The following is a 25,600-nucleotide window of genomic DNA, read 5'->3' on the forward strand; positions in this document are numbered from 1 at the left end:
ACACTCACTGGGTCCAGTTCTCATCTATAGTCAATGGCTTGAGATCAAGTTTGCTTTCTGGTTGGGTTCAAATTGTTTTCACAGTTTTGGTGTCCCATCAGCCACTGCAACAATATGTTTAAATCATTTTTGTGAATTACCCTTCACCGTTTTAAAAATGTAAGTTTCACTCTTCCATTGTAAGTCCTGTTTTCTCTTAGTTTGAGGTTCACCACAAATGGACTGAGTAAGATTAAATAAACGTTGTTGTTGTTGTTTTTTTTGCCACATTTGACTTAATCAAGTAAATCTTTAGATTTTAAAATTATACCTAAGTGAGAAAAACTATTGTTAATATTGTTAACTTATGTAATCAAACGGATGAAATAAGTGTGCAGATTCAATTTAATTCAATTTAATTTATATAGCCCAATATTTACAACAATAGTCATCTCAATGGGCTTCATACTGATAATTGTGTATCAAAATGAATTATAAAGAACATAAAGTCACAGAATTCAATAGGTATTGGCTATACTGAACTAAACTGACTAAACTAAACATCCCTGCCCTTAGACCCTCCTAAGGGTCTTAGACCCTCTTAAGGGTCTAAGGGTCTAAGGGTTCTGTTATAAAAAGAATACTTAGTTAAAATCCATCTAAATTCATATTTAGGTGTAATTCATGTATATCTTCTATCTAAAAAAATTCCAAAATAACATTTACATTGGAATAATAATGTAAAGTTATATTTGAAATGTAAAAAAACATCTTAGATAATTGTCACACTGAATACCTTTTCCTTCTGAAAAAGGTATTCTGGGGTAGATTTTGGGGTAGATTTGCCCACCTCAAAATATTTTGAGAATACTGCTACCATCCAAAAAAACCTTTCTGAAATAATTAGAGTTCAGGTTTTATTATTAATTATTGGGATAAAGGACTTTGATTTGATTTTAAGAAGAGCACACATATATACAGGAGAAGCGGTCAAACAGATAAAGACTTAACTCTTTCATGATTTATTGTTTTTGTTAATAATTTTTAAGTTTGAACTTCTCTGAGCGTCCCTTTATGTCAACAGCTGTTCAACCCAAAGCGTTCAAGGCAGCCAAAAAGTCTGCGATGCTTCTGCTATGTTTCTGAGTCTGCCAGTCAAAGCGTGTTTGGGTCCAGGGGCACCTCGGGGGTCTTGCACATGGATTTGGAGGAAGGTGAGGGAACTGGTGTCTCACACATAAAAAAATATATCAAGCAAAATGTATGGAAAAAATGCAAATGTGTCCACTTTACTTTGCATGCAAAAATATCTAGAGGGAGTAGATATTAAAAAAAAAAAAAAATTAAAGTGGACTGGTCAACAAAACTCATCACATTTTAGGAGCTGAATGGATGAGTTTTAGGCAAATCCTGGTCCAGTTTTCCTCGTTTTGGCAGCAGCAGGAACAGCTTAGCTGCTTAGGGAGGAAGCATACAATGGTTTGGTGTTTTTTTTCATTATTGTGCTCTTCCATGCACGTTCAGTAGAGGATTGGGATGAGGCTGCAGTCATGCAGTGACATGCATCAGATTGGCAAAGCCCACACCCTCTGTCAGTGATCAATCAATGTTTGTGTGAGCGAGCCAGTCTAATATACTCCCCCTCTGTTCTGGAGCGTTCATTAAGGCCTGTTTTAATTATTATTATTGTTTTTTTTAAATCATTCTCTTTCTCTTTTGTTCAAGTTCTGAAAGCAGGCAGTGCTCAGAAAAATAGACTACCGACCAGCCCCTCCATTCTCCTTACTCCTGCGCTTTTTATCTATCATTTTCTGCCTCTTGTCCTCCCGCAGACGGGCCTCCTCCTCCTCCTGGTCCTGCCGGCACTTGTGAAAGTTCTCCACCACCACACCCACGAACATGTTCAGGACGAAGAAACTGACGATGAGCAGAAAGGATATGAAGTAGATCAGCATCCAGGGGTTGTGGTTCCTCACGGGCTGGAAAAACAAAAAATAAAAAAAGATTTTCATTCTCTGTTGCTTTTGTTGATGATTTGTGTTGAAATTAGAGGGAAACAAATTAAAGTGTGAGAAACTGGTTTCTGGTGTTTCAAGAGCAGCTACATGCTAGATGTCCCCAACTTTGTATATAATTTCTGAAATTTATTTAAGCCCTTTCAGACAGTTTGTCTTGAAACTTAAGGGAAAACAAAAGTACAGGAAACTCCTCTATCTGTGTTTTCAGGAGCAGCTACATGCTATATATCGTCACCTTTGTATATTTATTCAGAAATTCCTTTAAGTTAACTTTTGTTAACAGTTTTGTCTCAAAATCCGTGCAGCCAACTACAAAATCTAGCCTTGGATGCACTTAAAGTGTGAATGCAGCAAAGTGCGAGCTTTACTTCTAGCGTGAGTTTGTGCACGCTGGACGGTGCAGATCAGGGAGCCTGAACAATGCCCGTGTGCCTCTGGGCCGTTGTGACATCACAACGGCGCCTTAATTCAAACCGAGCATCTTTGGGACAGTTTGATTGACGACGCCTACAGTCACGCCCTCAACTACGAGGCAAATTTCTCATGACCTATTGCTGCTGTGTAGAAACTACAAACTAGAAAATGATACAGAATTTTGATTTTGGCTACAATGGCATCATCATAATTAAAAGACCACTGGAAATGCTTTGAAAGTGGATATATACATGATTGGAGTCGATATATAAGACCGTTATATCTAAGTGATTCACATTTGTGAATTACTTGTTAGCAAGCGATTCACAAGATTAGATTATATGGTTAATAAATAAAATGCAGTTAAAATTACCTGCTGATCCACACCTACTGCATCCAGTCCATCATACATGATGTTTACCCAGCCATCTTTGCACGACAGCACAAACAAAGACATTAGGGCCTGGAGAGAAATGACAAAAGTCCCGTAAACACTCAGAAAGTCTGTACAGATATGATACATGCTGCTAGGATACACATGTTTAAAGAAAGATGACCTCTAAATGCAATATGTGTTCAATAATAGTATGCTAGCAGGATAATCAATACTAATTTACTTAGTTTATTACTGAAAATCTACAATGATAATTGACAGATTCCAGAACACAGCTACATTTCACTGATTCTTTCTGTGTGCCAACTCGCCCATACCTTAAAGAGATTATCAAAGTTGTACTTTCGGTTTGTCCAGCGGTAGTTGGCCTGCAGACAGTCGGACTTATTGGTGACGTTCCTCGTGTCGAACCCTTCACAGATGTAGAACTTTCCTTTGAACAGCTGGGGAGGGAGAAGGTGTTGATCAAAAAGGAGGTTTGGTTAAAAGGCATTCAGTGTGTCAAGCTGCTTCTTTGCTTTTGCTCCACTTTCAGGGAACAAAAGCTCATTGAGAGGAAGTTGGAGTTTGGTTAACTATGAAGTTAAGAAAATGGAATTCAGAGATTTTAATTTCAAGTGAGAAAACAATCCAGTTGAGCTGAGCATGTGAAACCAATCCGGGTGAGTTTACCTGAACCCCCAAGATGCCAAAGACAATGAAGAAGGTGCAGCAGATCAAAACAATGTTCCCGATGGGTCTAAGTGAGGTGATAAGTGTCTCGACGACCAGCTTTAATCCCGGTGCTCGACTGATCACCCTAAAAAGCAAGGTAGGTTGAAACCCAGCGGTAATGAGAAAACGAGCGTTCACAATCAAACCGGGAAGGGGCGTCAACCTCAGAGGGCGGAGCGTGCGTAGAAGACGAAGGACTCGAAGCACTCCCAGGATCTTGTTTTCGCCGACGTAAGCGATGGAGACCAGAACGTCCAACAAAGACACAAACACCAGCAAGCCATCCAGAATGTTCCAGGAGCACTGCAGGTAGCACTGCTTCCCGAAGCAAAAACCGAGCGCTACAACCTGATGGAACCACAGAAAACATGGGATTATCCAACGACGCTCCAGTTGGACGCTGATTGATCTACAAATTATCAAGAGAATTGGACTTTAAGGTGATAGATACCTTTATGGCCATCTCTATGAGGAAGATCACAGTAAAAATATAGTTGGATGCGCTCAGAAACAGACGCTCCTGCAGGAAGAAAACAAAATCCTCATTTTGAAGCCTTTGCTTTTCCATTTTCCACAGTACTCCTTGTTTTTTTGTTTGTTTTTTTGGTAGATAAAGAACAAGTTGAGCATGTCTTGTGGCAAACTGCCACCCTCTTTCCCTGTAAACCCAGGTTGCCATCCTTTTTTTGCGCTCAGATTCAAGAATGGGTGTCTCACCAGGCTGTGAGGCTTTATATCCGGCCTCTCCATGGCGATGGTGATGCAGTTGAGGAAAATAAAAAACAGAACCACGTGGTCGAACAGTTTGTGAGAAATCACTCTTTGGCAACATGAACGAAACCTGTAAACACAGAGAGAGAGAGATCTGTTACACGACTGTACCCATCAGCAAAACCTTTTGTAAGGGAAAAAGAGTTTCAAAGCACATAGTCAAACTATATAAATAAACTGCTGTGATTCCATAAAATGCCACCTTAAGGTTTCCTCTCAGATGAACAGACTGCTGAGGTGACTGTCAGGGTATTTTCAGCATAAAGTAAATGCAAATGCAGAGTTTTTGCTAGTCTCACCAGCTCTCGGGATCAAACAAGTAGAGCGAGCAGTCTTCGTGCTCTTTGCACCAGCGGGGCTTCAAGTTCTGAATCTTCCTTAACAGCCAGTGACTGAAGGGACTCTGCAGAGGTGAAAGGTCACAGAGAAAAAAATCAAATATAAAAGAAAACTTTTCTATAAGACGAATCACAAACACAGGTGCCACATCTAAGCTTTTTTTTATTTATGACTGGAATATAAAAAAACTGAAATCCATAAATCTCACATTGAAACGCTCAGTTCTGCAGTTCTAGTTCTGCCAATCAGGATCTTTCTGTGTGGCTTTATTTGTGAATGTCTGAATGAGTGCCCAGGTCGAAGCGTTAAAAACAAAAAACTGAACCTTCCTGAAAGCAGCAAAAGTTGGAGAATCTATTGTACACAAAGCTTGTTTGGTCTTATCAGAAGCACGCAAACGTGCACATACACACTCCTGCGAACACATCATCACGGCCGAGCCGTAAAGGAGGGGTTGCAAACTCAATTTGGAGTCAATAATAGCATGAGCAGAGGTCACACGAAGGCAAACAAACCCCTCTGTGGACTGCTACACACTATACCGACATCCAATTCAAAAAACAACTGCACAAATTGTACATAAACAAGTCTCAATGCGCCAACTGAAAAAACAAATACGACACGAGACGATTAAATAAAGCATGAAAAGACCCAGAAAAGTGAAACAAAAACATGGACCAAAAGAGTTTAGTAGAACAAAGAAGAGGAAATGACAGAAAACAAGCTGGACTGATTCACCAAGACGACAACCTGTAAAGGAATTTGTAAAAGTCACAGTCAAAGGAGTGACTCATGTTGACTTACATCTTCATCAAAGTCATCCTCTAGAGATATGTCATCTTTGGCGTCAGCGTTCTCATCGGGGCTGCATGTCAGTGTCATCCCATTGCAATCACTGTGCTCCCCAACCATGGAAGACACCTGGGGCTGCTCCAAAGATTTTTGGTTTGGGCCAGCCCTCCCCGTGTTGTCGTGGCCATCTTCCTCGTCTGCGCCCTCCTCCGACAATAAGCTCTCCCTCTCGCCGCTGGTATCTCGCCTTTTGAGGCTGGGAGCCCTTCCCAAGCTGTTCCAGCTGGAGCGCCTGCTGCCCCATGAGCTGCTGGAACCCCGGGGTGGAAAAGGCGAGCGCCGGCCGGGACTGGAGAAGCTCTGTAAAGACCAGGGACGGGTTTAGGGCCTTTGTGCTAGCAAATGTAGGTGCGCAGGCTGCTGTAGGTTCTTAACGTAGAAATGTTGAAGTTAATTTGTGTTTCCACCAGCACTTTTGGCTTTTTATGCACTAGCTGGTAATTTTCTTTACAGTCTCCTGTTGATTTCACATACAGAAATGATGAGGTAGGAGAATGGATGTCCATCCATCCATCCATCCTTCCATCCATCCATCCATCCATCCTTCCATCCATCGATCCATCCATCCTTCCATCCATCCATCCATCCATCCATCCATCCATCCATCCATCCATCCATCCATCCATCCATCCATCCATCCATCGTCATTCTTTATCACTACTTGGGTTCCACCTGCTTCGGTGAAAACATTTTTAGCTGAACCTTTAAGGGACCATAATGATACGTTCACACAGCACACGTGGTGCCTGTTTAAGTGTTCACACTAAACTGTCACTCACTACCCAACACTAGTGCATGTCTGCCACCTACAGAAGAGACTTGGTGCAAAATAATGAAGTAATGCAAAATCTTGCTTCAGGCTTTTTCTTTCACAGCTCTATTCTGAAATATGAAAGACTTGGTGTTGAATAATTCTGGCTGGGCACAAACTGCAATTATTTATTTCTTGTCCATGATCAATTTTCAAACGGTTGGCGCTTCTGTGAATTGAAAGAGAAAATCCATATGCCAATACCAAATCTAAGTCCCTGATTGCACAAGCTCAAAACCGTTTTTTTTTTTTTAAATGCGAGTTGTTAAAAATTGTGTTGTTTCCATTAAGCAAATTTATGATTGCAAATCCAATTTGCGCAATTTCACAAGTAGTGGATACACGTCTATTGAAAGTCTCTGAAAAACAGGAAGATGGATCTGAAAAACTGAAATAAAGTAACAAAAACCTCTAGGGTGGTATTTTCTAAAAAACAAGACACGCAAAAGCTGGCATCTGGAGTGAGGGAGTTACTAAACTAACATGAAAAGTTGTATTATCTGCAATAATGCTAGTGTAAATGCTTTCTGCTGAATTAGGTTGCTGAAGATGATAAAATGCTAAAAGATTTTGCATGATATCCTAAATGTTTTGTTTTACTCCAAATATAAATATCAATATTAAAAAAAAATTTACATAAAAAAAATAGAAAAAAAAGCAGGTATGTCCTGAACGTTTTGATTCCAAGATTGCAGAAATCGCTGAGTGTGAAGGAGTTTTTACGTACGGAAAGGCGCAGGAGAATCATTATCGTGTGAATGCTTCGAAGCCCAAATTCTCCCACATTATAGCACCTTGGGGGAATTTACCAGTGAGTGCTGATCAAAAGCGGAGGGGTCTATGGATGTTGAGCTTCCAGTCCGAGACTCCATCTGACTGATTCCTGCGTTCGAAAAATCCTGTCCAACCTCCCCGTCCTTCGGTGTCCCCTCTCTGTACAAGAGTTCCTCTCCTAGAATAGACTCTGGTCCCAGAGAGCTGGTGGGAGTGGGCATGGGTGTGGCCGCCGTGCGCATAATAATAGGTGGAGCTGTCGTGCCACAGGCATCAATGTGACCGTTGGCTGTCATCTCTAGCTCTACAAAAATTGGAATAAAGTTTTCATCATCATTAGTAGGTTTTTATATCCAAACATAACGTTTTTGAGGGTCATGGTACCTACCAATGTCTGTAAACTGTTCCAACTTCTCATCTTCATCAGAGTTGTCAGACTTCTTTTCATCGTCTGACTCTGAGCGATTGGCATCGCCCTACAGAAACACATGAATCCAAACAACTGAGCCTCCTTCAAAGCCTGCGATGGAAGCTTTGTTTGCAACAAAAATGCAGAAATGTATCAAACACCTTGGGGAGAGCCCGTAACAGTGATTAGAGTGAAAAGGTAATCAGTATGGATCTTAAGTTTTTTGAGGGTTTTTTTATAATCACTTTCAACAAAAGCAGTTGTGTCTTAATGACACAACAGTTTGGAAAATTGAAATTCAAGACCGGAAGTCTAAAGATGGCTCCCAGTGGAGTTAATTAAAAGCTATTCTAACTCTAATAAAATATGCACAGAGATGCAGATGGGATATGTTCAAGCATGAGACGTAAATCTTTAATCTGCTCTGCATATATTAAACCCAAACATATCAAGTTTAACCATAAAAAGGCTGATTTTAAAGGTTCATATAGTCCAGCTTTTTTTGGTTTATACCCCTTGAGCTGCTTTAAAAGCAAAAAAGAAATGAGAAAAAAAAATGTGAGTCATTCTCACCTCAGCCTGGAAGCCTTCGACCAAAATGGCCACTAATAAGTTGAAAAGAACATAGTTGCCAAACGTCATGAGTGCCACAAAGTAGAGAGCCGCCCATGGAGAGGTGGAGGCCATGCCATTATACAGCACCACATTCCAGTCCTCCTGGGTTAGAATCTGGAGAATAGAGGCAGACGGAGATCCCAGGGAATGATTTGGGGGTTAGAGATGGTTGGAGGAAGAAAAGGAAAAGGTTAGAAAGAAATGCACCGATTAGAGGAAGATATTAATGTAAGAAAATGAAGGGAGATGAAGCTAGAGCCTTAAGGTTCCACTACAATCATATTTTGATTTATTGTAAAAATGTTCCCCAGTGGTCTTTTAGTTATGATTATGCAGTTTTTAGCCAAAAAAAAAAAAACCTGTGTTTTTTTCTAGAGCATAGCTTTTGCAGAGTTCATTAGAAATTTGCCTCTGAGTTGAGGGCGGGACTGTTGGAGCGGAGCAACCCCACCCCCTTTCCCCTCTATGTTGCTGAAAGCTCTCTGTTTACACAGGCTCTTGCTAGCTTACAGCCCCTAACAACCCAAGCAACCGGTGCAACAAAAATGGAGAGCTATATTGGAGCTTTCAAGCCGTTCAGTTTTGAGTCAGAGGAAAATGAAAGCGTAACATCTAGGCGATCTATCTAGTCATCTACATAAGAAATATCATCTTTTTCTAACTGAATTTTTCTATCAGCTTGAATAAAGAAATACTCAGAAATACAGTTTAAGCTTAAACATCTTTCAAAAAAAGCCACCAGAACATGTTAAAAGCACCAAAAACCCACTGTTCATCCGAGTGGGTCTATCATGTTTTAGGGAGAAATGCGATCAGTTATCACCAGTTTTCAACAGAATATTTAGGTTTGGATATCTGTCAGCAATAAAGTATGCAGAATTCTCATCTTTGACCACTTGCAATTTACTTTTTCCTCTAATTCTGTAAATGAGTGCTGTGGATTTGCACATCTACATAGATCTGAAGTGTCGGTGCTTCTGCTTCAGATGACTATGGGCTCTGAATAAAATGCTTCCTCAGCTCTGCAGAGAGTCGCCTGTTCTCTGCATTCCTCCTTCTGCTGACGCATCCCACACAGGGAAAAAAAAAAAAAAAAAAATCTATCTGGAGCAATTGAACAACGTCTCCATGGGGAGGAAGAGCAAAAAAAAATAGAAGCCACAGTGAAAGTGAACTGATGAGTGCTGCCAGGGAAAAACATGGCATTCTTCAAAACAACGATTGGCAACAATGGCATAAAGACGATTTCATATCTGTTTCTGTTTCTTTTCTTTCAGCTTTTCTTTCTCATTAAGCATGAGGAATGTTTAAAGAAAAAAAAAAAGATAATGAATGGGTTTAGGAATAAATAAATAAAAAATCATCAAGTCTAATTAAGATCTAACTCTGCGTTGTTTCAATCAACCGGCTTGACTTTTTCTGCTGTCAGCAAAGCCCCTTCCATGATTGATTAAGCATGCTGAGGGAGTTGATTCCCACCACTGTTTGTCCTCGCTAATGAACGTGGATTTGGTGTCACATCATCAAACAACTAAACAACGGCATGCTTTAACCCTTAGTGGTCTCCGTATGCACCAAAGCGTGAGTCAATCACACTGGCTGTTTTCAAAGACGTAGAAACGACCTGCCGTTAGTTTAGTTTTCATTCAAAAAAAACAGTGAAGGTTCAAAAAATTGATTAGGTTAAAGATTTTGGTTTAAAACAAACATAATTGTGATAAACTTAGGAAAAAATAGGACAAATTGAAACATTGTAGGTTAGGGGAGTTTTCCCTGCTTTATTTTATTTTATTTTTCCATTTTTTTCACACAGTTTTCCTTTTGGATCCATACATTTTTATTTTGTCTGTATGTTTGATCTTTGTAATAAACCATAAAAACAGTTTCTTCTCAAATTTGGGGATTTAAAAAAAACAACAAAAAAAACAGTTAAAGCCTGAGAATTAAACTATGTTTTTGCAGCGTTTTAGTTTTTTGTGGCATTATCATGTCAAACGATGAACAAATATTTTGTAAAAAAAAAAAAAAAGCTGGGGACTTATTTTCAAAAAAATACAGGTGCAAAATAAAACATAAAATAAAAACAATTTTACAGGTATAAAGAAGTAAAAAACACTTGGATTACTGGATTACTGAGGGTTAGAGTCTAACCCTTAGTAATCCAGGACCTAACCGTTAGACCCTGGGTTTGTCTCAGGATTCATCCTATCATTGCATTCAAACTGGGGCTGTGTCCAAATTCCCACCCTAATTCCTAAAAGACGACATATACAGTGTTGGACTATCTAGTATAAAGCAATTCGCAATTCGGACATCATGATCACAACTTTTTTATATGGATCGACTGTTCTGATGATAATAACGTTGTTGGTTTATTTAAAAAATACATCTAAATACAGAAAATTGTTTAAGCACAATGCGTTGTGGTCTATATTTGCCAATCTAGTGAGCATCAATGCACACAGATTTTTTTGGGAAATTTGGGGAAATTTTTCGGGGACTTGATTTTGGAATTGAAGATTAGGAGAGCTCTACAAATTGGTGAGTGGACTACATAGTGCACTTTGTAGTTTGCAGTGAAGGGATTTGGACTTACCAAGGGGTTTACATGCAGTGGGGCAAAAAAGTATTTAGTCAGCCATCGACTGTGCAAGTTTTCCCTCTTAAAAAGATGAGAGATCATAGGTATAACTCAACTATGAGAGACAAAACGCAAAAAAAAAAATCCATAAAATCACATTGTCTGATTTTTTATTTAGTTTATTTGCAAGTTATGGTGGAAAACACGTGTTTGGTCAATAACAAAAGTTCAACTCAATACTTTGTTATATACCCTTTGTTGGCAGTGAAAGCAGTCAAATGTTTTCCGTAACTCTTCACAAAGTTTTTGCAAATTGTTGCTGGTATTTTGGTCCATTCCTCCATGCAGATCTCCTCTAGAGCAGTGATGTTTTGGGGCTGTTGCCGGGCAACATTGACTATCAACTCCCTCCAAAGATTTTCAGTGGGGTTGAGATCTGGAGACTGGCTGGGCAATTCCAGGACCTTGAAATGCCTTTTACAAAGCCACTCCTTCGTAACCCGACCAGTAAGTTTGGGATCGTTGTCATGCTGAAAGACCCAACCACGTTTCATCTTCAATGCCCTTACTGATAGAAGGAGGTTTTTATTCATAATCTGATGATGCATAATCCCATTCATTCTTTCCTTTACACTGATCAGTCGTCCTGGTCCCTTTGCTGAAAAAAAGCAGCCCCAAAGCATGATGTTTCCACCTCCGTGCTTTACAGTAGGTGTGGTGTTCTTTGGATGCAACTCAACATTATTTGTCCTACAAACATGATGAGTAGAGTTCTTCTCAAAAATATCTATTTTGGTTTCATCTGACCATAGGACATTCTCCCAATCTTTTTCTGGATCATCCAAATGCTCTCTAGCAGACTTTAGTAGATGTACTGGCTTTAGCAGGGGGACACGTCTGGCACTGCAGGATTTGAGTCCCTGGCAGGGTAGTGTGTTACTGATAGTAGCCTTTGTAACTTTGGTCCCAGCTCTCTGCAGGTCATTCACTCGTTCCCCCGTGTGGTTCTGGGAATTTTGCTAAACATTCTTGTGATCTTTACGACCCCACTGGGTGAGATCTTGAGGTCTTTTATATCTTCCATTTCCTAATAATCTTCCCTGGTGAAGGTCAAGAATTGTGTTTCTGGTGTCCTTAGACAGCTCTTTGGTCTTGGCCATAGTAGAGTTTGGAGTGTGACTGAGGTTTTGGACAGGTGTCTTTAATATAGATGAGGAGTTCAAACAGGTGCCATTAATACAGGTAAAGAGTGGAGGAAAGAGGATCTTCTTACAGAAGAAGTTACCGAAATCAGCTTGTCTTTTGTCTTTAAGGGGGAGAACTTGCACAATTAGTGGCTGACTAAATACTTTTTTGCCTCACTGTAAAACAGGTTATTTTCATGTAATTTTTCTGGATTGCTTTATTAAAGATCGTGTTAAAATGGCGGCAGAGCAATCTCATTCAGAATAAAATAGATGTGCATGAGCCCAAACCTGGAAAACGGTGACGATGGCCCAGAGAAGAGAGTCAAAATTTTTGCGGTCGGGGATGGTGTCTCCATTTTCCAAACGAAGGCCAAACTTACAACCAAATAGATGCATTCCCAGTATACTGTGGAGAGAAAGAAATATGAATCCTCATTCATTCAATGTATGCTTAGGGAAAAAATGTCATAAAGAAAATGTAGGTCTAAAGTGTGTGCAGGGTTTTTTCTGCACCTGAAGGTGAAGATAAACAGCATCAGCAGCATGCAGAAGGTGGCCACATTGTCCATGGTCTTCATTAGCACTACCAGCTGTCGCCTCAGGGCGGGCATGAAGCGAACCAGTTTCAGCACGCGCAACAGACGAAAGGTTCGCAGAACCGACAGCCCCCCGTCCGCCTGGGCAGATATCTCCCAGACACTGAGAAACAGGACAACGCTGTGTATGCCGAGCAACATTTCAGAAACATATACAGTAATCCCTCGTTTATCTCAGGAGTTACATCTTACAGAAAAACCGCAAAGTGAAATCTGCTAAGGACTCAAGCTTTATTTTTAAACGATAATTATAGATGTTTTTAAGGCTGTAAAACCCCTTAATACACACTTTTTACAGTTTTCTCAGACAGGAATTAACATTTTGACACCAGAGCTTCAGCTTCAGTGCTGACGTTCTGTCGACTACCGTTACTCTTAAACCGTATATGCAATTATTGTAATTCTAGTGGATTTTGAAGCAGGAAAAACTCAGCTTTGTGCTGATATGCAACACTGTATAGCAGTGACGTTACGCAGTTGGTGATTTAAGCAATCAACATAAATCAGCTAATTCTGTTGCAAAAAAAGGCTGCTTTGTGCCATAATGCAACAGTTAATGTTGGAAATGTATTGCATATCAGTGCAAAGCCAATATGAAATGTCCCTATACGATCGCGTAATTTTTCCCCTACCCCTCTGGCTCCTCCAATTGCCTCCATATGAGGGGCATTTGGAGCTGTAGTGGTGTCCAAACGGTTTTTTTTTAAGGGGATACCGTAGAGAACTATCACTGGATATCCCTCCGCTGGGAGGGTGATCCGTTGTCATGCTGTGCCACGGAAGAGAAATGCATTTCTTCATGTGGGTGTGCTCTAAAGCACAGAAGTTTAAATTTAAATGTAAGTAAAGACATTTTATTTTTACAGGACTTTTTAACATTATAAATCCGAAGTCATGAAGATGACTGGATGAGTCATCGAGTCTTCAAATTTGGATATTAGTAACGTCCAAATTTGAAGACACTATTTTTTTTAGAACTCCCCACTTGGAGGGGCTAAATGTGGGAGTAGGGAGAAGCCACAGAAGTAGGGGAAGAATTTGGATTTTGCCCTATAGTAAATTAAAGAGTTTGTTTTATTTAACCATCGTCTGCGACATCTCTGGTGTTAAAGGGTTAAACGCTCAAAGTTCAAACCGTCATAGAAAAATAAAGTGTATGTAATCATCCTTGCACGCTGAACACATTCAGTATTTCACAGGAGACAAGGCACAAAGAAGATTGATGAGTACCGCAAAGTAGCGAGGGACCCCTGTACTGAATCGAATCTTGGAATGGACCAGTAAACAAGGGTGTTGTGGACTCAATAAAGCCTCATAATGCACATGAAGCTGAAAGGCGTCTTCATACCTGATGATAACCACAACACTGTCGAAAATATTGTATGGGTTTTTGATGTAGCCCCAAAGGCCAAACGCCAGCAGCATGAAACCCATCTCCAGGACGAAGATGCTGGTGAAAACAAAGTTGGTGATCTCCAATACTTGAGTCAGGTACTCAGGCTGCAGAGAGAAAATAAATGAATTGCTTCAGAAAAAAATGAATACATTCATAAATAAGGGCAAAGAGATAACAGAATTCACATCTTGACTTTCTTGGCCCAGGACCTTAAAAACCCTCCATTTTTTGTCGTTTGTGGCGTGAGCTGAGACATTATCGACCAAGTTCACCGCTGCAGTTGGTCCCCATCAATCACACTCCACCAGAGGAGACAATACATCACAGTAGATCTGCTCCGCTTATCACGGATTACAATCAGTGATCCGACAAAAACTAAACTGAGCCTCCCTGCTACACACAAGCACACTGTGGTGTGTCACAATAAAAAAGCAATACAAAATTTAGAATGGAACACATCTGGGCAGGTTCTTAAATGAGCAGTTCAAGTTTAAGATAAGTAATCGAATTACAAAAAGGGTTCTGGTGTAGATTACTGTACATGATTTATACTTTCTTTACATACTATACATTTCTTGGCGAAAAAACTATAAGTTACCTATGCTTTAGGAACTACTTTTAATTTTGTTTCCGGCTCTTTCTTTGTCAGGTCAAATGTTAAAAAGCAGACCTGACAAATTCTTAAAAAATATCTTTGAACTGTTCATGGAGATCAATTGAAACCCCCTTGTGGTAAGGCCTTTTCCATATTAAGCATGCATTTTGTAATATGAAAAGTACTCTGGAGATTAAGTATTGATCAACTCATGAGGCTCATCCCATATTATCAGCCTTCCACCACAGTGTCTAATTGGTGCCCATAATGGTCTTGTGCATCTGTAGAGTTTGGTCTAAAACAATAATCCAAGTTTTTCTTTTTGATATTTCTAAAATTATTTAAGTGTAACTCCAACTAAGATCATTTTTTAGAGGGTAAGGATATATATATAAAGTGAGATCCAGCTCTTTTCTTTGATTACATCTTATTCTCACCCCAGCAAAAACCAATGTTCTCACAAAGACAAACCAATTTGCTGATGGTTTAATTTTTATTTAAGTAAACACAGATTTAAAAATTCCAACATGCTAATTCGGCCAGTTTGTTTTTGTTCTGCTAAATGAAAGAAGATGCCACTTCGTCTGACTTATTAAGAGGCTGAAATGTCTTTTCTAAGTAAAGGGAACTCATGTTTTCATAAGTGTTGTATTTCCCACACTATAATACGCACTTAAAGCCTGAATTTTTTCCAAAAAAGGGTGTAATCTATAATCTGAAATACCTTTTATATGGATTAATTCTGGTTGTGCTTACTGATGACGAAGCAATTTTGAGGCATGTCGCTCTGTCAAAATGTTTGGTTGGGTGTTTCTGTGAATACGCTAAACGGCTAATGTGATGTCGGACTGTGGGTTAGTTTCACGTGTTACCTACAAGGTTGGGAGTTAGCACAGTCACAGTAATGTTTGTTTTAGCTGTGTCAGATATTTTTTAACATTCTGCAAACAAGGTTGGAGGTTACAGATATTGTGAATACACTAGAGCAGTTAACATGTAGCGGTGTCGGAATATTTTTTTTTTTTACATGTTACTAACATGGTTAGGAGTTAAGATATTCTGAATATGCTAACATGTAGCATGTTACAAACAATTTCTAGAATTACTGGGAACGCAGTAAATAAAGAATGTCTTATTCTTATTCTTTTACAGTCCAGTTTCATTGTACTTAAGGGGTAAGTACATAGTAATATTCAAGTGAACATACCTAGTATTTAGTAATGAAAGTACCATGTAGTTGAGTGGAAATAGGGCTAACTTTCTTTTACAGTCCAGTTTCAGTGTACTTAAGGGGAACTTTCTGTGGTAAATTCATGGTTAATACTATGAAACATACGAGTGCAGACTTAAATTCAAGGTACTTTATTTGTACTTACCTTGTTCATACATGCGGTAAGTACCACAAAAGACACCTTTGAACAACATGTAAATACCCAGTAAGAATATTATAAATACCCAGTATGTACCACATAGGTATGAACCAAATAGTACCACATAAACACAGTAAGTACCATGTAAGTACAGACTAGACACAAAAAAGTACCATTTAAGTACCCAGTAAATTCCATAAAAAGTAACATGTAAGTACCCAGTAAATTCAATAAAAAGTACCATGTAAGTACCCTGAAAGTACCCAGTAGTTACACAATAAGTACCATGTAAATACCACGTAAGTACGTAAATCGATCATATACGAAACTAACATTTTTATAGTTCTATAAAAACATGTCCTAAAATGCCAGATAGATTTCATGGGTAAATCTGTTTAGCTGTATGGTGCAAAAACATATTATTTGTTGTAAATATTTTCACCGAAATGGACTTTAGATAGAGCCATCTCTAAATTAAAATATATGCACTATAAATGGCTTCATATGAAACCAAATACATATCTTACTAATATTAATGTTTTCAAATACAAATATTCAATATAAAAAAAAAAAATACATTTAAAAAAAGCTATATTTAAGTTAAAGCATTTTAGACAAACGTGCATATTGTTACCATGATGACAGTAAGAGGGCGCCAAAGCCCAACCCAAACTCATTCCACCTCGAGCACACACAAACCCTCTTGGAAATTTAGAGAAATGTATTATGTCCCCTTTAAAGGTTGGAGGAGTGACCTAAAAATGACCCAAAAAGTTCGAATCCATGCATAATCAACTGAATATTTAGAAATAAATAAAAAATTGCAAGGTGACCAAACCACATCAGGATAACATAATAGGTTGTGGTACACAAAGAGGGCATCGTACAAAGAATTAAGGAGAGTGAAAAACAGCAAGGTGATGCTAATTCAAACCAAAGGAGCATTTAAGCATCTGCAGGTGTGCAGACCTCTAAAACACAATCTGGATTACAGAATAAAGTTTCTTCCCATAAAAACCTGGATCCTACATTCCTGTTTACACTATATTTATCGATCTTTGCTTGAAGAATCACTGTTAGTGAGGGCTTCACATCCAAAGATGTGCACCACCATCCAAGAGACATTTGGGGTAAATTAAGGTGGCTGATTCTAGGGGCCCAGACTCAGGGGAACCCACAGAGCCATCTAATGTTGATGGAATGATAAAACTGAATAATTTCAGTAAGTCGGCCTGTGTGGAGTTTGAGGCTGCTCCCCTCTTGGTTAGACTGACTCTTGTCTGAACTATTAAGGCAAGTTGCTATAATTTCTTCAACCACACATTCAAAAAAAATCTATTTAAAGTAATATTTCATGTTGTACTAATCTTTACTATGACATCCTCAATCTGTATACCCGAGACCCCCAATCATCTATCTCTGTTGCACTCTAATGTTCACTATCACAACAGGGACCCCATACTCACTTTGTCTGTGCCTATAAAATTACAAATCGACTAAATTCTACATTATTATTTTATATTCAATCACCAAATTGTAAACTAGTACAAAACCCCAGACTGCTAACAAATGTTAGCCATAAGTTGATTTTACTACTGCTTTGGATATCTGGGAATGTTCATGTTCATTCTGGTCCCTTGATAAAGTCAGCCCCCATGTCACAAGTGTAGTGAACTGCAGTTCAGTGTAGCTAACTTCAGCCACAGCTGCCAATAGAGCAATTTTTAAAAGTACCCCATGGCAGTAAACAAACAAAAAGGTAATAAACCAACGATGTGAAACCCAACTGCCACAAACAATCAATCGTACCAAAATCCTTTGGGATCCAGATGCTAAACCAAAGGGGCTTTTCAGTGGACATATCAATATCAGAATAAAAAAAAACAACAACTGTGCATCGTAGAATCCAGTGTGCCTTATATTTGGATTAGTTCTGGTTGTGCTTATTTATGGTGAGGTACACAGCACTCTGTCAAAGTTGAAAAACTAATGCTTGACTCAAATCTCAACTGGTTTGGACAGAGACATGGTTAAATAAAAGCACTTCACCAAGTCCCTTTAATATTCCAAACTATACATTATTTGGAAGGAGCAGAACAAGCAAAAAGCAGGTGGCATACTATTATATGTTACAGATACGATGCAAGCAGAGGAAACTGCCCATAAATGATGTGGAGTGTGTGGGATTTAACGATTTGTTTAAGTCCCGAAATGTAAGTTAATGTGATCATCTTATACAGGCCACCCAAGCAAAGGATACATTCTTTTGTATGCTGAAAGAGGTACTCAAATTCTGTAATGATAAGGAAATCATTTGAAATGGAGACTTTAACTTGAACTGGTTGGAAAAGGAGCGCTGTGACAAGTTAATGCACCTCAATAAACAATTTAAGTTAATTCAGATAATAAAGGGTCCAACTAGGATTACTAGTTCCACAAAAACATTATTAGATCACATTTACACCAATAAATTTCATTTAGTCCAAGCATAATTTAGAGCGACTAGATACTGAAATAAAAAAACATTGTTCAAATTGATTTAGTGTGTGGCCACTGAGCATGCTTATACAGTTACACGCTTAAAAATTCCGTAGCCCAAATTCTTTCCAAATTTACAAAAACGCAGCCACAAAAATCTAAAAGTAAAAAACCCTCCCACGGTTTCATGAGAGACCTTGGCTTTGGGAAAGAAAGGGATGCTGCTTTAAAAAGGTTTCTCAGGTCTAAACACAAAACTGATCTCTGGACCTTTAAAAGCCTTATAAACAAGGTCATCATGAAAATCAATAAACAGGCCAAAGGCAACAGTAAAATGATATGGAAATGTATTGATAAATGATCGGCACAAGCTACTACGATGGACCACCTAGTTGTAGCCAATATATTTACCAACTACTTCATCTCTTCTCTATCTGAACTGTGCAACTCAAACTCAGAGCTCCCTTCATTCATCATTTACAGCTTCTGTTGGAACCGGTTGCGTTAGCACAGGAAGTCCATACCAGCCCATATCCATCCAGGCAGATGATATGGACCTCTGTTGTATGAGTGAATATAAGGTCTACAAAATAACGTCATCACTTTCAAACTCAAAAGTCAAGGACTCATGGGGCTTGATCAAATTTTCTTAAAGAAGTCCATTGATGCCTTAACTGCGCCAATCATGTATCTAACTAACCAGTCGTTAAAAGAAACTGCTGTGGTGACGCCTATTTACAAATCTGGAAATTTTTGTTCTTTTTATAAATTGGTAAATGAGTTGTATACTGCATTTCTTTAAAAAAAAACCTACTTCTTTTAAATTGGTAAATATGTGTATAATGTTTAGCCATAATGTATTGACACAGATGGAATTTAGCTAATAAGTTACAATCTAGTGCAAGCATATTTGCTTTTTAAGCTTAATGTATTTGTTCACTGTCCTGGTAAATTAGTACACCAAACTAAACCAAACCAATATATAATCACAAATATTTTATTTTCAATGTCATGGGAACAATATATATATATATTTTTTGTTTTGTTTTGGAAGCCTCAACGTCTGCAGGACCCCCTCTCCACACCCCATATTTATTTAATAATTGTTCAGTCTGACTGGACTGAACTTCCACTGGAAGCACAGACACGTGGTTTGTGACAGACAGGGCCACAGTGTGAGAGAGAAGACATGCCTAAAATGTCAGGATGCCAAAAAAGGAAGGAAAAGAAATTAAGAGAAGAAAAAGAGTAGAATGGTGGACAATTTGTCACCCAGTATTTCAGAAAAAAAAGTTGGGTTTGTGATAGAAAAGGATGAAATCTTAACTTTGTCCCTATAAGCTAGCTCACTTTTCTCACCATGTTAGATTTTAAAAAAAAGATTTTTACATTTCACTATTATATTATTTAAATAATCAATCCATTCAAAGCTTTATCAAGCTGTTCATATTCAATAATAGTTGACATCTCTTCTGTCAAAATTCTTTTTCTGCAAATTCGGAACAGTCAAATACACCAGCATCAGCTGAAACAGCAGCTGCAGCATCATCAGTCTGTCAGCCTCCAGTTTTTTCTAATCTCCACTAATTATATATATATTTTATAAAGTTGATTTCTTATTTAGGAATCAGTTTTGTTTTAAATATATATGAAACAAAATAAATTCTATTGTATTCTGAGTGCTCAGAACTCCCCATGCTGTACATGTCCATTGTCATGCTATTTTGTCACAAAGATGATATTGATAGTAAGAAATACCATCATAATGCATAATTGTATGTAAAACAGCATCAAAAAACGATTGCCACTGTGCCAGGGGCCCTGTAAAAATTATTTTTGTGGGGCTCAAAATCCCTAGCGGCACCCTTGGCGCTCAGTGTAATTAAGCATGTATGTGCTTCACGTGTCTCAGAGGATGTCAATCAAGTGACATCACCATGAGGATAATTATTTGCTGATGGCATTTTGTTTATGAAAATATATACATTTTTTCTTTATTTATTTTTGACGGCCCGAAATCCCCCGTCACATCCTTCACAAATGACTATTGGTAGTCGATTGCGATTTAGAGTAACCAGTCAAGCTATGAAGCACGTTTTTGGACTGTGAAGCCGGAGAGTCAGGAGAAAATCCACGCATGCATGGGGAAAACATGCAAACTCCACACAGAAGGGTCCCAGCCAGGATTTAAACCGGTTCCTTTTTGCTGAGAGGTAAGAGCGCTCACCACTGCACTACCGCGCAACCCTCATAAAGGTCATATTTGTTTTTAATAAAAACATGTTATCCCCTCATCTAAGGTCAAAGACATCTAAAGTCTGTCTTTAGTGTTCTACTGATATGGAAGCGTCCTGTTTAAAGCTAGGCAGCTTAGCATACTAGCAGTTAGTATGAAGTGGATCAGCTAAAAACATGAACAGAATTTTACTCAAGTGTGGAAAATTGTAGCACATCTTCTCCTTTATTGTGAGATTACATAATTGGATAAGTCGGCCCTGCGTATGTAAAATAGTGGAGGGGATCCACATTGACTTCTGGGAGAAAACAAAGCCATATTTAGAGATGAGAACACCGTTTGTCTCTGACAAGGCAGCACACAACATGTTTAAAGCTCCCAAATGCAGTTTTAAAAGCCAGATTTTTGCACAAGTGCGCATGATATTAAACACATTTATATTACTTTTAACGACGGTCTTGCTGGCATTTTCATTACCTCTGTGGCCTACTGTCTTCCACAACAGTGACAAAAAAAAAACGCACACTACAGACAGCAGTTTTTACGCACGCTGAAAGGATTATATGGTCAAATTTACATTCTTCTTTACAGTTTGTTTACAGCACAACAGAGATAGTAAAATGTAGAGTACTAGTCTGGAAGTTGAAGATAACACAGGATCACTGTTTCCTTCTGATTTTTCTCTACTGCAGATCGATCTCATTAAAAATATTGCTGACCTAAAGACACTTAAAGAGTAAAATAAAAAGAGAAGCTGTAGTTTATTGATCATAAAAGCAGTTCTTGTAAGTTATTGACAAACACTAACCCTTAAAATAAAAGGAAAACCGCACCAAACACTCTTGATTTCCTGAGAATTTCAGAAGCACTCAAGAAACCAAAGAGTGAAACCACGAGTTACGTCATTGTCTAATGTTTTTCCCACATTAGTAATATTTTAATCGTTTCTATCTACATCCTTTTTAAACCAAAAGATATGTTTGAACGGGTTTTAGAATTAAATCTCATCATAATCCATAATGCATGCTAAAAAAATACCAATATAGATATGTATTTTCCACACAATAAAGTGTGTAATGTGGCCAGACTTTTGTTTTGTTTTGAGTTATTTTTTTACTTCTAACTTACAATATTGGGAGTTAGTCACAGTAACACTTCTGTTATTCATATCAGTCTATTTGTTTTTTGGCGTTTGAAACAAGATTGGCCCTCTTCTAACACGGTTAACTCTTCTAACACAGCTAACGTGTAGCATGCTACAAAAAGGTTGATAAAGCAGTTGATAAAGTCTGTCTGTCAGACTGATCTCTGACTCTTTCGTCTTGCTTCATGCACCCTTTCTTTTTTTTTTCTTTTTTGATAAAGCTGCAAGTTCAAATTGCTCTGTCCAAGCTATGCCTTTAATCATATTTCTCTATTTTTGAGGGATTTATTTACTGCAGGTTCTAGCAATCCCAATTATTTTATCATCGTATGATGTCTCCTTTAGTGTTGCAGTGTCTCTCTAAAACGTCAGTTATGATTTTGTGCTTTTACCTTAACTAAAATAAACGTATTATAATTAAACCTTACTTCAAAAAATTCTTACATTCATAACAAATTGTAGGGAGACAAGAGACAAGTGTCCAAATTCACTCACTAGTTCCAAAATAATATAGTGCAGAACTATCCAGACCTTTGGATATTAACCCCTAAACACGGAAAATGTCGCCTGCAACACTGACACAACATATGATCTTTGACATGCCATAAATCTTTGACCGTTAACGGGATCACTGTGAATTCTGAGGCAGAGAAAAGTTCCTTTTTATGTCGGCTTTGCACCCATGTGCAACTCATTACTAACAAAGCCGATTTTAACTGCGACAGAATATGACTCATGTGGACAGAGTAAACACTTTACTACTGTAAAGTGTTGCATATTAGCCCAAGGCTACATGACTGTAACTGGGTAAATGACTTACTGTAGTCAAAAGAATGTCAACACTGGAGCAAAAGCTACTGTGTATTATTTGCCGATCTTGTAAGCAATCTCGTGGGCATTGTCCACACACAGGTTTTTGTAAAGACTTCTGGAAAATTTCCAGGACACTAGAATTTTGAAGTGTAGATTCAGACAACCCCAAAAAATGTCCAAATACAGTCCCCTAACCAGTGACTAGTGACACACACAAAATTTTCTAAGAACAGTATTTTTACATTATTTGCATCACTAACAAAAACTCACGTTTTTTTTTTCAAGTTTAAAAAAAAGAATTTATTATTTTATTATATGTAACTTCAAAAACAGTCTTTACTACTGCTATAGACATTCACCAAAGATTGAATTTCTTTTAACTTATTGGTAAAGCTTTTTTCAAATGTATTTGTACTGGATTTAGTTCAAACACAGTCCAAACAAGGTCTATTTTCACACCAGTACACAAACAGTGTCAGCGTGAACATCCCTCACACATTTACATCCGAGGCATGAAAAGGTCAGGTTGGTGTCACATTTATTGAGTGAGATTATGAGCCTGAGTCTGTTTTTGTGTCCAAATGTGTGTGGTATTACCCTAAAAGGAAACGGCTTTCCTGGACGGTACTTATGTTTATACCACAGAGATAGAAACAGACACACACACACACATCCACACTTGATATATAGAGAGAGACTTAGAAAACAAGAAGAGACATGAAGTGAAAAATGTTTCTTAGTCTTTTTTAACGGAATGTAAATGTTATTTAGTACACAGAGTTTTAGGGCCACTAAAAAAAGAAAAAAAAGTAAAATTACGAGATTTTAAGTCGTACATTTACGAGAAAAAATCTTGTAAATTTACGAGAAAGAAACTGGTAAATTTACGAGATTAAAGTCGAAGTGAGCATGCAGTGCAGCAACAGAGCAGACCGACTAAACTTAGTAGAACAGGTGGGCTGAGTGTTTATTGATCACGTTACAAATGGTTTAGAAGCTCATTGGTTTGATTTACAGTTTATTAATGTTTTATTTATTGATGGGTGTTTTGCAGGATCTCTGCAGCCGTTTATGAAGCCATCGGTGTCCCTGCTGCTGTCCACTTGAATCCTTTCTTCCTCCATTAAAGACAAGATCTCTACGTTTGTATGACGCTTGCGTCTAAGGAGGCGCACTTTCGGCATTTTCAACTTTCTAATGCTATTATAAAAGACTATTTTCATTCCTCATTATTGTTTTATGTTGAAACGGGACGTTTCATCTGGAGGATGGGGCGTATGGAACACTGTTTACTTTCTGTATTGGTGTTTGGATGACAGGTTCATGACGTAATGAGACAAATGAACTTCAGGGTGTGAGAATGAAAAGGAAAATAAAGGCTGCAGCGGTCCTCTACACCCAAATTTGTCTCTGAGTATGGAGAGAAATTAGACTCAGTCGGATTTGTGCGTGCGTAATTCTTGATTTGTGCGTAAATTAGGATTTGTGTATGCATATTCTTGCTTTGTGCGTGCGTAAATTAGGATTTGTGCATAAATTTGGATTTGTGCGTGATTTTGTTACTCACATAATACGTTTTGTGTATAAGTTAAAAAATATATAATGAAAAAAATACAAAATGCAATTTACGTATGCACAAATTAAGATTACAACAGCTTGAAACTACTTACACACACACATCTTTAAAAAACACGCACGAATCCCTTGTTACGCACACACAAAGCCAAAGTTACGCACGGATCTACCGTGAGACTGTTTTCACGTCTCACAAATGCGTCCGTAAGTGCTGCGTTTAAATACCAGTGGAATGCTCGGTCATTAGAATTTTCCTATCAGCCTTCCCTTCTAAAAGTATTTCCTTCAGTGGGTGTAGCAGGGCTTAAAAAAACTTTAAAGGAAAATAAAAATTATTATCTGAGAATATGACGTTCACTTTTAAACGCTAATATATATATTAAAAGTATATTATTCTCCGAGACACCAAATTGATACAAAATGCGTAACAGTAATGACCAGTAGGGGGCACTGTTTTTTTTCTTCCGGAAAAATCAAAGGCAGTCAGACTGAGAGAGTCACGGGAAGAATGGCGGCCCATCTTGGTGGTCAGCGCCCCGAAGTAAGTAGCCTCTATGTTCAACACTAACATCTACTGTCTTCATGTATTGATTGAGTCATTGTCTGGATACGTTTAGAAGGGAAGGCTGATAGGAAAATTCTAATGACCGAGCATTCCACTGGTATTTAAACGCAGCACTTACGGACGAATTTGTGAGACGTGAAAACAGTCTCACGGTAGATCCGTGCGTAACTTTGGCTTCGTGTGTGCGTAACAAGGGATTCGTGCGTGTTTTTTAAAGATGTGTGTGTGTAAGTAGTTTAAACTGTTGTAATCTTAATTTGTGCATACGTAAATTGCATTTTGTATTTTTTTCATTTTATATTTTTTAACTTATACACAAAACGTATTATGTGAGTAACAAATCACGCACAAATCCAAATTTATGCACAAATCCTAATTTACGCACGCACAAAGCAAGAATATGCATACACAAATCCTAATTTACGCACAAATCAAGAATTATGCACGCACAAATCCGACTGAGTCTAATTTCTCTCCATATCTGAGCTCCTTATTTTACACGTAAAACTCCGCTTTACCAACACCGAACCCCGGAAAGCCGGCTCCACTGAAAATAATCTGATTTTGAATCGCCATAAGGTTCCAAATCTCTTTGTTTTTTTTAAACCTATCCGGAAATAAAGCTTCAAAAAAGACTCCACATATTTCTTCTTCAAGCTAGGCTCCAATAAATGGAGAACTTTGTTGTTTTTCCTCGTTAATCTATGACTTTTTTCTCGTAGATTTATGAGATTTTTGAGTCGTAAAAATCTCGTAATTTAAAAGTTATGACTTTCTTTCTCGTAAATTTACGACTTAGAAGTCGTAATTAAAAAGAATTTTTTTTTTGTAAACTGTCGTAATTTAGCAAGTCGAAACTTAAAAATTAATTTCATTTGCCTTCGGAAACACATAATTGTAGGTAAAAGTAGAATGCAATAGAAAAATGTTGTTGGAGGACAGTGGTCTCTCCTTTATCGCCGGGGTTATGCTCT

General features: G+C 38.1%; 1 protein-coding gene across 2 annotated transcripts in view; it reads right to left on the reverse strand.

The window, feature by feature from the left end:
- The window catches only part of cacna1ha (calcium channel, voltage-dependent, T type, alpha 1H subunit a), a 132,962-nt gene that overhangs the window by 19,920 nt on the left and 87,442 nt on the right, over positions 1-25,600 (reverse strand). Inside the window, exons 13-27 of one of the 2 annotated variants that reach the window (XM_011478367.4) lie at positions 13,803-13,954; positions 12,372-12,557; positions 12,147-12,264; positions 8,049-8,204; positions 7,455-7,542; positions 7,102-7,370; positions 5,434-5,781; positions 4,590-4,693; positions 4,237-4,360; positions 3,971-4,039; positions 3,683-3,867; positions 3,478-3,604; positions 3,123-3,248; positions 2,785-2,874; positions 1,766-1,958 (exon numbers count right to left, since the gene is read on the reverse strand). In XM_011478367.4, the coding sequence (XP_011476669.1) occupies positions 1,766-1,958; positions 2,785-2,874; positions 3,123-3,248; positions 3,478-3,604; positions 3,683-3,867; positions 3,971-4,039; positions 4,237-4,360; positions 4,590-4,693; positions 5,434-5,781; positions 7,102-7,370; positions 7,455-7,542; positions 8,049-8,204; positions 12,147-12,264; positions 12,372-12,557; positions 13,803-13,954 (2,335 nt within the window). Of the gene's footprint in view, positions 1-1,744; positions 1,959-2,784; positions 2,875-3,122; positions 3,249-3,477; positions 3,605-3,682; positions 3,868-3,970; positions 4,040-4,236; positions 4,361-4,589; positions 4,694-5,433; positions 5,782-7,101; positions 7,371-7,454; positions 7,543-8,048; positions 8,205-12,146; positions 12,265-12,371; positions 12,558-13,802; positions 13,955-25,600 lie in introns of both variants that reach the window. The other variant, XM_011478366.4, reaches the window with a different exon arrangement.

The sequence above is a fragment of the Oryzias latipes genome, chromosome 8 (assembly GCF_053564925.1).
Source record: "Oryzias latipes strain Hd-rR chromosome 8, Olatipes_Hd-rR_3.1".
In the NCBI taxonomy this organism is placed as follows: domain Eukaryota; kingdom Metazoa; phylum Chordata; class Actinopteri; order Beloniformes; family Adrianichthyidae; genus Oryzias; species Oryzias latipes.